Below are 15,531 nucleotides of genomic sequence, written 5' to 3' on the forward strand. Positions count from 1 at the left end.
CATCAGGCAAACTGTACAAAAGAAAACACATTGTTAACAACAATATGACAAGGATAACAAAAAGATAAATTAAAACATTAAAAATCTTACATTTAAGGTTAACACTGTTGTATCTCAGAATAAACTCCGAAAAATTTCATCGTTTTACAATATATAGATGAAATCAAACAAGTGGTAACCATAGTATTAAGAAACTTAGTCAATCTCCATTCCATTTAAACAAATTAGTCAACAATAATAAGTAATATAATTACAATAATAAGATTAAAGACAGACAGCAACAGACTGAGCGTAAACAACTGCAGTGGTAAGAACAGTTGTACTTCTCAAATTTACTATGCCGACTCCCAATTTTGAAATGATAATGATTTAAAAAATGTTAATTAATACAAAATTGGAAAAACCCTTTATAAAAGTGAAATTTAACAATAAACACACTAGATCTCAAAAATGTTATTGCATGAATCTTTTAGCCACTGATATGATGTCACTGTATGATGAACTTAATCCTTGGGTATCAGACCTAAAATTGACACAATCAAACACTTTGATGAAAAACATCTCACTGATGTTACGTTTTAGAAAATGAGATTCATAGTCTAAAATCTGAGCAACGTCAAACTGAAAGTCATGCCCGCTCTTAAAGTGATGATCCGCCAATGCCGTCATGTTACTCTTGTTAATATTGACAGGCCTGCAATCGTTGATGTGTTGATTAATCCGCTTCTTAAGTTTCTGTTTTGTTTGTCCTATATATGATTTGCCACAAGTGCAAGGGATCTGATACACCAAGCAAGATCTATCCCACTTATCAACTGGATCTTTTAGACGACTATAGAGATCCTTGATTTTACACAAATTGTAAAAGACTAATTTACAATTAGTCTACCTGAACAAGCATCCAATCCTGGGTGACGAACCTTTGATATAAGGAAACTTACAGAACGACCATCCTCTCAAACCAGCATCAATCTTCAAATTACTAATAATTCTATCACTAGTAATTTTCTCACACTTCCTGAGAAGCGATAACGGATAGTTGTTATTCATGAGCAAGTGTCTCACTTTATCAGTACTTACATCCACCATAGTCGCATGACATAGACGTATGGCTCTGTTAAAGAAACCTTGTGCTACACTTAGCTTCTGGCTCAGAGGATGATTTGATATGAAGTTCAGAACTCTCCCCAAACTATATGGTTTTTGATATCATGAAGTTCTGAGTTCCCTGGATTCTGTTCTTTCCACCAACACATCCAAATACGGAATTTTACCATCTTGTTCAACTTCAATTGTGAATTGGATGTCTTTATTAATTGAATTGAAAACATTTACAACCGTATCAACTTTATCCCTTGGTATAATGAGAAAAAGATCATCCACATATGCTGCTACAACCGGAATCTCAAAATCTAACCTCAAAAAGGGGCTTTTGATATCACATAATCCACTGCAGTGATAGCAATCACGGGGCTTGCTGGACTACCCATCTCGCACCCTTCTTTCTGTATATAATAATTTCTTTGAAACAGGAAATACCCAGAAATACGAAACGTTGCAACATTTAAAAATTTAACACTGAGTTATTTTTTATGGTCCAAAGTAGTTAAACAGGAGGTGCTACTCAATCGGTAAAAACAGATTTGTGGGTTCGTGTCAATGCTAAGCTGGGATCTACCTTACTGGCAGTGGAGATGGTGGGTTTGTTTTACCGGCACCTTAAGGGAGCTGGCAGCTCTGTTTTACCGACATATTGGGGATATGGTGGCGCTGGTGGTTAATTCTTCCGCCATTTTTTAAATTTTGCTATCCGCCATTTTCTAAATCTTTCTATCCGCCATTTTGAATTTTACTATCTGCCATCTCGTGGCTGCTATCCGCCATTTTGAATCCGCCATTTGGTGGCTGCTATCCGCCATTTTGAATCCACCATCTGGTGGCTGAAATTTTCAGTCTGACTTCCGCCATTTTGAATTTGAGTTCAACATTTTGAGGTTAAAAAAGCATCCTCAACTATTAACCTGCCTTCGGCTCAGCCATAACAGATCAATAGTTCAGGATTACGCATTTGTAGTATGGTATATCCATGTTCTATATATTAAAAATGAAGTTATGTCAACTACTTGCGAGAAGGATTTCACGCAACGCCATCTGGTGACAGCTTGCATTACTTCTAACTGCGCAGTAGATAACTCATTCTGTTCTAGAATTTTCTAACAGCGTAGTAGATGACGTCATCAGACAGGTCTGAACCTGTTCAAGGTCGCGTAACTCCGTAGTTCTCTTTGTTCTATTTCTACTGCGTAGTAGATGACGTCATCAGACAGGCTTAAACCTGTTCAAGGTCATATAACTGCGCAGTAGATGACTCATTCTGTTCTAGAATTTTCTAACTGTGCAGTAGATGACGTCATAAAACCGGTTTTGAGGTAGAGGAGTAGGGGTAACTGCGCAGTAGATGATGTCATCAGACAGGCTTGAACCTGTTCAAGGTCATATAACTGCGCAGTAGATGACTCATTCTGTTCTAGAATTTTCTAACTGCGTAGTAGATGACGCCATCAAACCGGTTTTGAGGTAGAGGAGTGGGGGTAACTGCGCAGTATTTTCTGCCTATATAAGCAGCTTGCTGAGAGCGTACTTCTCAAAAACGAAGTACACTTCTCTCGTGATTAAAAAGTATACAGTGTTACAAATATAGTGAAGTTCAGTGCTGTGAAGTACGCGAATATAGTCCAGTGTGCATAAACTAGTGTATAAACTGTAATCCAGTGTGCAAAAACTAGTGCATAAACTGTAGTCCAGTGTATATTCTCGTGTAAATTCAGTGTGTATATAACCTACAAACAGTGTATATAACCTATAAACTGTGTACATAACCTATAAACTGTGTACATAACCTATAAACTGTGTACATAACCTACAAAATTGTGTAAATAGATAATAGTGAAGTACGTGTCTTTCAACGATGGCTCAACCTAACCTCATTGAGGCTTTAAAAAACTTGGTAGATACTATTGCAACCTCATATGCTGATCTGTTGGGAGCACAGCTTATTGATGATGAACATCGTCAACGGTGTTCATGAGTGTGTGATGAGACCATTGAGTACTTCAACACAATATTATTGGATCCTGGAACATCAATCCAAGTGAGGCGAAGTGTTCAAGCACACATCAACCAACTTAACTGGTTTGCCGATCAGTTCACCAGACTCGGTAACCAAGTAGTCGGTGGAGATCTCAACCAAGGAGTCAAATGGCGGGACTTGGAAAACGCTTTCGCTGGTAACATCCAGACTGGATGTGTTGTCAACCAACATCACAAAGATCCAGCATCATTTCTCCAGGCCTCACGGGATATTATCATCAACAAGGTGCAGAGTGTCTTGAGAGATCTGGCAGGGTTGAAAGTGAATGTTGAACTCTTTTGCACATTTCGGAAACAGCAAGAAGATGTAGAAGAGCGAAAGTCTTTCATCACCAAAAGCCGTGAGATTCTTCCTGCCACATCTCTCCAGGATTGGTACAGTGAACATGTATACGACAAATTACTTCAAAGAATTGAAGGTTTTGAACATGAGGGTTCCGGATGGTGTCTGCTTGGACCGAACAGCTTGATGGTGACCATGTCACGATTCACACCAACTCAAATTGGAAACTCTAACTTCGTCAGATTGCCAAAGGATATTGTCAACAAGAATGCGGTTACAAACATCCAAAATAATGATGAGTTCTGCTTCCTGTGGTGTGTCGACGCCGCCTTGCATCCACCAGTATTGGTTCCAGGCGACCCTACAAGTTACCGTCACTTCAGCGTCAGATTAAACTATGAAGGTATTCAATTTCCAATTAAACTTGATGATGTGCCAAAATTTGAAAAAATGAATGATCTTAGCATTAACGTATACGGCATAGATTCAGAATTCACGGGTAAAAAGTCTGAAAAAAGTACTATCATCCCATTATATTTAAGTAACTTCGAGTCAGAAATACCGACAAATCATTTATTGATGATTAAAAAAAGTGTAAATTATACTGATAATTTAGATAATATTGAGTCAGCGTATCACTTTGCATTGATACATAATCTTTCTGGACTAATTAAAAGTCAAATAACTCTAGGTAGACATAAATTGTACTTTTGTGATCGTTGTTTGAATCATTTCAAATTAGAAAAATGTTATTTAGAACACCGAGCAGATTGTTTTAAAACTAACAAAGTCCGCATGGAATTTCCTAGTGAAAAAAATAAAATTTTGAAATTCAATGATTTCAAATCTAAAGATACTCTGCCGTTTGTAGTTTACGCGGATCGAGAATGCACACTCGAACCCTCGGGAGATGATGAGAAGACAGTTCATAAACATGTTCCACACAGTATTGCTTACTATGTACATTGCAGCTATGATAACACCCTCTCCAAATTCGAATTGAATCGTTCTCCTGATTGCATCAACTGGTTTGTTAAACAATTAGAGTCATTAGCTCTAGACTTTGAAAAAATTCTAAAGAATCCTATTAAAATGAAACCCTTTACCAAAGAGCAACAAGATAGACACAACCAGGCAACTGTGTGTCACATCTGTGAAAAGCCTATAGCATCTCCTACAGATAAAGTTTATGATCACTGTCACTTCACAGGTAACTATAGAAACGCAGCTCATAAATCATGTAACGTTAATTATCAAAAATCTACAATTATCCCTGTTGCCTTTCATAATTTATCCGGCTATGACTCACACTTTATAATTAAATCCTTAGCTACAGTATTTGAGGGTGAAATAATATTATTACCAATCAATAAAGAGCGTTACATTTCTTTCACAAAATCAGTTAAAAATACTTCAGTCTTTCTAAGATTTATTGATTCTGTTAGATTTATGGCTTCCAGTTTAGATAAATTAGCTTCATACCTTGATAACAAAGACAAACAGATTACGCGACTACACTACCCTGACAAATTTAAGTTAGCAATACGTAAGGGTGTATTCCCGTATGAGTACATTGATAGTATTGACAGACTAGACGAGACACAGTTACCTGACCAGGATTCATTTTTTTCAAAGTTAACAAACTCAACTATTTCTGATGATAATTATGCTTTTGCCCAAGTAGTTTGGAATGAATTCGGTATCAATACGTTAGGTGAGTACTCAGACTTGTACTTGAAGACTGATATACTTCTCTTGGCTGATGTTTTTGAGAATTTTAGGCGCAGTTGCTTTAAAACATACAATTTAGATGCCCTACATTTTTATACAGCACCAGGTCTTTCGAACTCTGCAATGTTAAAGCATACTGAAGTAGAACTTTAACTGTTAACTGATCCTGAGATGCTTCTTTTCATTGAAAAGGGTGTTCGTGGTGGGGTATCGATGTGTGCTAATAGACACGCTGAAGCTAACAACCGGTACATGGGTAAAGATTTTGATTCAAACAACCCTGAAACATACCTTATGTATTATGATGTAAATAATTTGTATGGAGCAGCAATGAGTATGTCTTTGCCCAAGGGTAATTTTGAATGGGTTGAAAATGTAGACAATGTAGATCAGTTTTTCAATGATGATGAAAGTGTAGGCTACATCCTTGAAGTAGATTTACGCTATCCTGAGAAATTACATGATCTACACAAAGATCTACCTTTATGTCCAGAACATTTTGTACCACCTGGTAACAAGCAACAAAAACTCACTACAACTCTGTATGATAAAAACAATTATGTTATTCATTATCAGAATTTGAAACAATGCTTAGATTTAGGTTTAGTTCTTAAGAAAATACATCGAGTCTTGAAGTTTGAGCAATCAGACTGGCTCAAATCATATATTGATAAAAATACTGAATGTAGAAAGCTCGCAAAAAATGAGTTTGAAAAAAACTTTTATAAATTAATGAATAACGCAGTTTTTGGAAAGACAATGGAAAATGTTCGCAAATACAAAGATGTATATTTGAGAACGAAGTGGCAAGGTCGATACAATGTATCCGATTTAGTATGTAGACCCAACTTCCACAGTCTTACTATTTTTGATGAGGATATGGTTATAGTTGAACTTAAAAAAGCTAGAGTTTGCTTCAACAAGCCAATCTACGTAGGGTTTAGTATATTAGATCTATCTAAAATTTATATCTACGACTTTCACTATAATTATGTGCTTAAAAATTATGTAAAAACCTCAAAATTATTGTACACCGATACAGACAGTTTAATTTACCAATTCAATGTACCCAACATCTATAAAGACATCAAACGTGATATTTCAAGGTTTGATACCTCCAATTACCCACCTAACAATATCTTCAACATACCTCTTGTCAATAAAAAGGTTCTGGGGCACATGAAGGATGAGAACAATGGAAAAATCATGTCCGAGTTCGTGGGTCTCAGAGCCAAATTGTATGCCTTCGAAATCCATGATCCTGAGAAGGAAAAGGATAGAATCAAGAAACGGGCAATGGGTATCGGAGGATCAACCTTGAAGACCATCACGTTTGATGACTTCAAAAGATATCTTTTTGAAAATGTGCTGCTGAAGAAAGAGCAGTACATGATCAAAAGTAAAAAACATCAAGTACATACAATTAAACTGGAAAAACTTGCTCTCAGTTGGACTGATGATAAACGTCAACTCATTAAGGCAAGCACGGATACTGTGCCTTGCGGTTATAAAGGCTCCTTAGATTTTAAGAAACGAAAACTTGTAGAAGATGAAAATAATAATAAGAGACAAAAAATTAGTAATATTAAAAAACAATGTAAATATATTTTTAAGGATTTATGTATTAAGGTTTTGTAAATAAAAACAATGTAAATATAATTTGTGTTTTACATATCTGATTTATTGATCCAACTATTATGTTTAGTATCAAAACCTAACCATTTAACATAATATTTAACACGCTTTTATTAACTTCACCTGTATGTTTGTATGTAACTCTCCTTTGCATAAAGAGACTACCATAATGATATTATTTAAATTTTGATTATTATCAACCTAGAACCCAGGTGATGACCTTCCTAGTCATCCTCTGATGACCATCCCGAAGTTATATCTCGAAACCAGGTGTTTTCCTCCGCAGGTTTTCATCGGAAATAGCACAGATAAACCCGTACATTAACCCGGAATCCTCTGATGACCATCCCGAAGTTATATCTCGAAACCAGGTGTTTTCCTCCGTAGGTTTTCATCGGAAATGGCACAGATAAACCCGTACATTAACCCGGAATCCTCTGATGACCATCCCGAAGTTATATCTCGAAACCAGGTGTTTTCCTCCGCAGGTTTTCATCGGAAATAGCACAGATAAACCCGTACATTAACCCGGAATCCTCTGATGACCATCCCGAAGTTATATCTCGAAACCAGGTGTTTTCCTCCGTAGGTTTTCATCGGAAATGGCACAGATAAACCCGTACATTAACCCGGAATCCTCTGATGACCATCCCGAAGTTATATCTCGAAACCAGGTGTTTTCCTCCGTAGGTTTTCATCGGGAATGGCACAGATAAACCCGTACATCAACCCGGAATCCTCTGATGACCATCCCGAAGTTATATCTCGAAGCTATTTGTAATCTTTCTAGATCATTCCAGAAATTTCTAGATTTTTCTGGAACATTCCATACCGATTTCAACAGTTGCACACGATTTGGAATCTTTCTAGATCATTCCAGAAATTTCTAGACTTTTCTGGAACATTCCATACCGATTTCAGCCGTTGCACACGATTTGGAATCTTTCTAGATCATTCCAGAAATTTCTAGACTTTTCTAGAACATTCTATACCGATTTCAGCCGTTGCACACGATTTGGAAGCTTTCTAGATCATTTCAGAAATTTCTAGAACCTTCCAGAAGTTCTTATAAATTAGAAAAGGACAGATATATTTATTCACATTTTTGCCACCTACGATCACCCACTTCCACCCACTGCGACCAAATTCTGTCATTCACACCGTGGGACTAAGTCCACAGCGACAACTTGCCAGAGTCGACTACTGAAGTATCCGTCCCCGCTTAAGTTTATGTAACTGGACCTAATTGCATTATATGTTTCTCCCGTTGGCCGTATTTATAGGAAAGAGTCATGACTCGACTGCAGTAAAGGGTCAAGCGACTCTTAGCGGATACTTGATTCTGGCACCCAGAGAGATCCGCTAGTTCACAGATATACACAAATATCATGATTTATGATGTATACTAATATTGCGTTGGCTTTATCTATGGGAAAGCGTTATGACTCGACTGCAGTAAAGGGTCAAGCGACTCTTAGCGGATACTTGATTTTGGCACCCAGAGAGATCCGCTAGTTCTCAGATGTACACAACTGTCATGATGCACATATTAACATTTCGTAGCTTGTGCTTGTAACCAGGGCACCTCCACGTGGTGACGGCGGGCAACAGAAGTATCTGGCAAAGACTCTGGGTTAATAATATATATGCCGTCATGGCAGGTACAAGTGAGTATTTTACGATGCAGGGATTCGGAGTCCCAGTATCGGCGTTTGGTCAGAGTGAGAAAGCAGGCTCGCAGGCGTCGTCATCAAGCGACTGCAGCTCTCTAGTAGTGGGCAACTTGGCTACTGAAGACTATACTGTTACAAGAAATAAGTTGTCTGATAAGACAACAACAAAGACAAGAAAATCAAAGTCTGTTAAAAGCGTTGCGGGATTCTCAATCGAGGAATTAGAAAAGAGAAAAGAGAAAAGAAGGCTCTATATGAAAAATTATAGAGCCAAGCAATCAAAGGGGGCTAGAGAAGCTCGTTTGCGACAAATGCGTCAGCATGCAGCCGAAGTCAGAGCCTCAGAATCTGATCAAACTAGAGAAGCTCGTTTGCAGCAAGTGCGTCAGCGCACAACTGAAATCCGAGCCTCAGAATCTGACCAAACTAGAGATGCTCGTTTGCAGCAAATGCAGCACCGAAATGCTGAGTCAAGGAGATTAAGTAGAGCAAGTCTGACGGGCTTTAAGCAATCTATTAATACATTTTGTGATAAGACTTGTGAAATTTGCACTAAACGGTGCTATCAACATCAAATTTCTAAGTGGACTGTAGATACCAAAGTGGCTCGATACCTGCCTGACGAACTAAAACAAAAGAATTGCTTGACAGTTTGTAATCGTTGTAAGGTCCATTTGACTTCAAAGAAAAATTTTGCACCATCTAAAGCTTATTGGAATAATCTGGATCCAGGCTCTATTCCAGAAGTGATTGCTGAGTTATCACAAGCCGAGCAGAGGCTTATTTCACGCATTATACCATTTGTTAAAATTATAAAACTTAGTGGTGTATTTGGTCAATATAGTTTTCGAGGTCAAGCAGTACTGTTCGCTCAGGATGTTTTCGTAGTTACTGAAACTCTTCCAAAGATGTTACCAAGATCTACAAGTGATGCTGGAATAGTTGTCATTACTGAGCATCTTGAAAATATTAACATAACACGACAGTTTTCAGTATCGAGAAATAAAGTATATGATGCCCTCAATTGGTTAATCGCAAATAATCCACTTTATAAAGACGTCACTATTGATCATAACGTTGTGATGAATGACGATGATATCGTAAGAGCAGAAGAAACACCGCCAGAAGTTGCTGTGGAGACTAGAGAAGAACCTCCTGAGGGGGCTAGTGCTTACATAAGCATCAACGAGTCTGCGAGAATTATACGCGCTTCATGGCATCAAGGAAACGATGCCATATTCACATCAGGATATGCAGGTGTACAATGCTGTGCAATGGCATTGTCAAACATCTTAAGGGCTAGTGTTCTTATACCACAATGCTGGTCGACAAACACCCTTAATCTGAACATGTTAACAGGTGATCGAATTTACAGTGAAGTAAGATCTCGAACGGAGTTACGTTTATCTGCATATCCTATTGAAGCTGATGGCTACTTACTTGTGCGAAATTTCAGTGTGATCAAAGACGATTTGATGGTATTTGACAAAAATTTCAGATTACTTTCTTGGATGAACCAAACATATATGGAAGCTTGTGTGATAAGTATAATAGCGCAGACTTTGGCCGCACCCTTCATCAAGGTCTGGAATACCTGTTTGAGGGACATAGTGCTGGCATACTGATAACAGGTGGGCAATCGTTCGGAGTGATGCACTCCGATGGTAAATATTACTTGACCAACTCACACGCTTGTGGCCCAAAGGGATCTAGAGCGAATGACAATATGGGAAAAGCTTGCATCATTGAATGCGACAATTTAAAAGAGTTGGTAAGGATCTGTAAACGTGCAACAGGTAGCAGAAATGTGCAATACACTCTTGATTATATTGACGTTGAGGTCTTTGATATAGATGATGGTCCTGAGGAATCAGAAACACAACAGAGTATTGCGAAGTTACCGTCAGCATCTGAAACGATCACTTGCCAACCGGATATAACTGATCTAACAATTCCTCTGCAGACATCAGTAATGGCATCGATCGATGTAATGCAACCCAATGTGGAAGATGAACTACACGTTTCACAAAATCTCAACGAGATCACCCGTAAAACAAAAGACAATATCGTCAATGTGGGACATGAACTAAAAGCAGAAGAATTTGCTTGGTTTTTCTTGTTTCCTTATGGAAAGAATGGTTTCAAAGAGCAAAGGCCCGTAAATATTACTGCGTTAGACTACTTTCAATTTAGAATTTTGGGAAGTGATACAAGATTTCAACGCAACGATTATCTATTTTATGCTTTATCCTTCTTTGAATTTTATCGTATCACAAGCACTATATCAGCATGTGCTAAGAAAATTGTTAACAAAGAAGGAGCAGTCGAAGATATTCATCTGTATATGAAAAATGTAAGAGGTTCTGCAGCTTACTGGAGGTCAGCTTTAAACGAACTCTTAGCTCAAATTAGATGTCTAGGAGCTCCAACATATTTTGTAACATTTAGCTCAAATGATCTTAATTGGTTAGATCAACGAAAAGCTTTGTTGATAGCTGATGGTAGACCTGACGTTGATCCTAATACGCTTGATATTTATGAGACTCAAAGATTTATCGAAAAGTACCCAGTAATTTTGAGTCGACATTTCATGATTAGAGTAAATGCTCTAATGAAATTTATGAAAAACAATGATGATGTATTTGGTGGCAAAGTAAAAGACCATTGGTGGCGTATCGAATTCCAGAATCGGGGCAGTCCTCACCTTCATATGGTGATCTGGATTGAAAATCATCCAGAGTTTGATTCAGAAGAAGGGAAACTTCTTCTCGATCGTAACTGTTGCTGTAGAATGCCTACAGAAGAAGAAGATCCAGAGCTCCACGATCTAGTTCTGAAATGTCAAATTCATCGGCATACACATACTTGTACAAAAATAATACTTCCGTAAGATGCCGATTTAACTTTCCACGTCAAGTATGTAACGAAACACGGATTGTGTCTCATTCATCTGAGGATTTTCTTCGTAACGGAGGAAGAATTTGTTTACTTAAGCGTCGAAAGGAAGATGCGTGGGTAAATAACTACCATCCAGATTTATTAAGATTGTGGACCGGCAATATGGATATTCAGCCGTGTGGGTCAAATGAAGCGATAGCGTACTACATAGCAAAGTACCTATCGAAAGCAGAACCTGAAGGTGTAGATTCTGGAATTGCGCAAGCAATACAGCAAATTCGACGTGAAGAGACAGATATTTCCCGTAAACTGTTCAAGATATGTATGAAGATTCTTCATGAACGACAAGTATCGGCTGCAGAATGTGCGTATCGGCTTTGTCATATTCCATTACGAGACAGCTCGCGAAGCTGCATTTTTCTCAACACGAGAAAGCCAGAACAGCGTTACAGGGTGTTGCAATTCGACAAAAGCGGACATGCAACTGGCTATTATAGCAATATCTTTGAAAGATATGAAAAACGTCCGCTACAACATCCTGACTATGATTTTCCGAACATGAGCCTTACAGAATTTGCAATGTTGTTTGAACCATTCTATCCGAAAAAAGTAAGCGAGACTGAAGAAAGTATTGATCATGATGCGTATGAGGAACATCCAAACACACGTCGCCAATTTATCACGTTGTTGGATAAGAGCAAAATGGTTGTGAGGAATGTTCCCGCAGTTGTGAGGGTACCATACTTTATAGCGGCATCAGATCCAGAAAACTTTTTCTACAGTTTACTTATTCAATACATGCCTTACCGTTCGGAAACTGAACTACTGGAAGGTTTTAATAATTCCAAAGAGGCCTTCTTAAACCGAGAGGATCGTTTGAAGGAAATGAGTAGTCATATGCGCTACTTCATATATTCATACGCTCGATATATGAAAATTATGGCACAAGGCGCCCCACGCTTTTCTGTCAGTTCTGCTAGTATTTTTTATATACTACTTTTTTGAGTTTATTTTGAAAATTATTTTCCACTTTTTATTTTCCACTTTTTAGTTCGATATTATTTATAAAAGCGTGTTCTTTAGTTTTTTTAAACTATATTTATTTTTTGTACAAGTATGTGTATGCCGATGAATTTGACATTTCAGAACTAGATCGTGGAGCTCTGGATCTTCTTCTTCTGTAGGCATTCTACAGCAACAGTTACGATCGAGAAGAAGTTTCCCTTCTTCTGAATCAAACTCTGGATGATTTTCAATCCAGATCACCATATGAAGGTGAGGACTGCCCCGATTCTGGAATTCGATACGCCACCAATGGTCTTTTACTTTGCCACCAAATACATCATCATTGTTTTTCATAAATTTCATTAGAGCATTTACTCTAATCATGAAATGTCGACTCAATATTACTGGGTACTTTTCGATAAATCTTTGAGTCTCATAAATATCAAGCGTATTAGGATCAACGTCAGGTCTACCATCAGCTATCAACAAAGCTTTTCGTTGATCTAACCAATTAAGATCATTTGAGCTAAATGTTACAAAATATGTTGGAGCTCCTAGACATCTAATTTGAGCTAAGAGTTCGTTTAAAGCTGACCTCCAGTAAGCTGCAGAACCTCTTACATTTTTCATATACAGATGAATATCTTCGACTGCTCCTTCTTTGTTAACAATTTTCTTAGCACATGCTGATATAGTGCTTGTGATACGATAAAATTCAAAGAAGGATAAAGCATAAAATAGATAATCGTTGCGTTGAAATCTTGTATCACTTCCCAAAATTCTAAATTGAAAGTAGTCTAACGCAGTAATATTTACGGGCCTTTGCTCTTTGAAACCATTCTTTCCATAAGGAAACAAGAAAAACCAAGCAAATTCTTCTGCTTTTAGTTCATGTCCCACATTGACGATATTGTCTTTTGTTTTACGGGTGATCTCGTTGAGATTTTGTGAAACGTGTAGTTCATCTTCCACATTGGGTTGCATTACATCGATCGATGCCATTACTGATGTCTGCAGAGGAATTGTTAGATCAGTTATATCCGGTTGGCAAGTGATCGTTTCAGATGCTGACGGTAACTTCGCAATACTCTGTTGTGTTTCTGATTCCTCAGGACCATCATCTATATCAAAGACCTCAACGTCAATATAATCAAGAGTGTATTGCACATTTCTGCTACCTGTTGCACGTTTACAGATCCTTACCAACTCTTTTAAATTGTCGCATTCAATGATGCAAGCTTTTCCCATATTGTCATTCGCTCTAGATCCCTTTGGGCCACAAGCGTGTGAGTTGGTCAAGTAATATTTACCATCGGAGTGCATCACTCCGAACGATTGCCCACCTGTTATCAGTATGCCAGCACTATGTCCCTCAAACAGGTATTCCAGACCTTGATGAAGGGTGCGGCCAAAGTCTGCGCTATTATACTTATCACACAAGCTTCCATATATGTTTGGTTCATCCAAGAAAGTAATCTGAAATTTTTTGTCAAATACCATCAAATCGTCTTTGATCACACTGAAATTTCGCACAAGTAAGTAGCCATCAGCTTCAATAGGATATGCAGATAAACGTAACTCCGTTCGAGATCTTACTTCACTGTAAATTCGATCACCTGTTAACATGTTCAGATTAAGGGTGTTTGTCGACCAGCATTGTGGTATAAGAACACTAGCCCTTAAGATGTTTGACAATGCCATTGCACAGCATTGTACACCTGCATATCCTGATGTGAATATGGCATCGTTTCCTTGATGCCATGAAGCGCGTATAATTCTCGCAGACTCGTTGATGCTTATGTAAGCACTAGCCCCCTCAGGAGGTTCTTCTCTAGTCTCCACAGCAACTTCTGGCGGTGTTTCTTCTGCTCTTACGATATCATCGTCATTCATCACAACGTTATGATCAATAGTGACGTCTTTATAAAGTGGATTATTTGCGATTAACCAATTGAGGGCATCATATACTTTATTTCTCGATACTGAAAACTGTCGTGTTATGTTAATATTTTCAAGATGCTCAGTAATGACAACTATTCCAGCATCACTTGTAGATCTTGGTAACATCTTTGGAAGAGTTTCAGTAACTACGAAAACATCCTGAGCGAACAGTACTGCTTGACCTCGAAAACTATATTGACCAAATACACCACTAAGTTTTATAATTTTAACAAATGGTATAATGCGTGAAATAAGCCTCTGCTCGGCTTGTGATAACTCAGCAATCACTTCTGGAATAGAGCCTGGATCCAGATTATTCCAATAAGCTTTAGATGGTGCAAAATTTTTCTTTGAAGTCAAATGGACCTTACAACGATTACAAACTGTCAAGCAATTCTTTTGTTTTAGTTCGTCAGGCAGGTATCGAGCCACTTTGGTATCTACAGTCCACTTAGAAATTTGATGTTGATAGCACCGTTTAGTGCAAATTTCACAAGTCTTATCACAAAATGTATTAATAGATTGCTTAAAGCCCGTCAGACTTGCTCTACTTAATCTCCTTGACTCAGCATTTCGGTGCTGCATTTGCTGCAAACGAGCATCTCTAGTTTGGTCAGATTCTGAGGCTCGGATTTCAGTTGTGCGCTGACGCACTTGCTGCAAACGAGCTTCTCTAGTTTGATCAGATTCTGAGGCTCTGACTTCGGCTGCATGCTGACGCATTTGTCGCAAACGAGCTTCTCTAGCCCCCTTTGATTGCTTGGCTCTATAATTTTTCATATAGAGCCTTCTTTTCTCTTTTCTCTTTTCTAATTCCTCGATTGAGAATCCCGCAACGCTTTTAACAGACTTTGATTTTCTTGTCTTTGTTGTTGTCTTATCAGACAACTTATTTCTTGTAACAGTATAGTCTTCAGTAGCCAAGTTGCCCACTACTAGAGAGCTGCAGTCGCTTGATGACGACGCCTGCGAGCCTGCTTTCTCACTCTGACCAAACGCCGATACTGGGACTCCGAATCCCTGCATCGTAAAATACTCACTTGTACCTGCCATGACGGCATATATATTATTAACCCAGAGTCTTTGCCAGATACTTCTGTTGCCCGCCGTCACCACGTGGAGGTGCCCTGGTTACAAGCACAAGCTACGAAATGTTAATATGTGCATCATGACAGTTGTGTACATCTGAGAACTAGCGGATCTCTCTGGGTGCCA

General features: G+C 38.2%; 2 protein-coding genes across 3 annotated transcripts in view; both read right to left on the minus strand.

The window, feature by feature from the left end:
* Window positions 1-15,531, minus strand: part of Wwox (WW domain-containing oxidoreductase) — a 28,706-nt gene that overhangs the window by 7,589 nt on the left and 5,586 nt on the right. The gene's annotated exons all lie outside the window — the stretch shown is intronic.
* LOC141532052 (uncharacterized) lies at window positions 454-1,089 on the minus strand. The gene is made up of 2 exons (XM_074250210.1): window positions 890-1,089; window positions 454-832 (listed from the first exon to the last, which is right to left on the minus strand). The coding sequence occupies exons 1-2, from the start codon at window positions 1,087-1,089 to the stop codon at window positions 454-456; spliced, it is 579 nt and encodes a 192-aa protein (XP_074106311.1).

Source organism: Cotesia typhae, unplaced genomic scaffold (assembly GCF_013202065.1).
Source record: "Cotesia typhae breed Kobodo isofemale line unplaced genomic scaffold, CoteBio_Ctyphae contig_56, whole genome shotgun sequence".
Taxonomy (NCBI): Eukaryota; Metazoa; Arthropoda; class Insecta; order Hymenoptera; family Braconidae; genus Cotesia; species Cotesia typhae.

What these genes read in the sequence shown, in the direction of transcription:
- LOC141532052 (XM_074250210.1), bottom strand. Translation starts at nt 1,089, where the DNA reads ATGGTGGATGTAAGTACTGATAAAGTGAGACACTTGCTCATGAATAAC. An exon ending in AGGATTGGATGCTTGTTCAG is followed by an intron (nt 833 to 889) that starts GTAGACTAATTG and finishes GGATCTCTATAG; the next exon opens with TCGTCTAAAAGATCCAGTTG.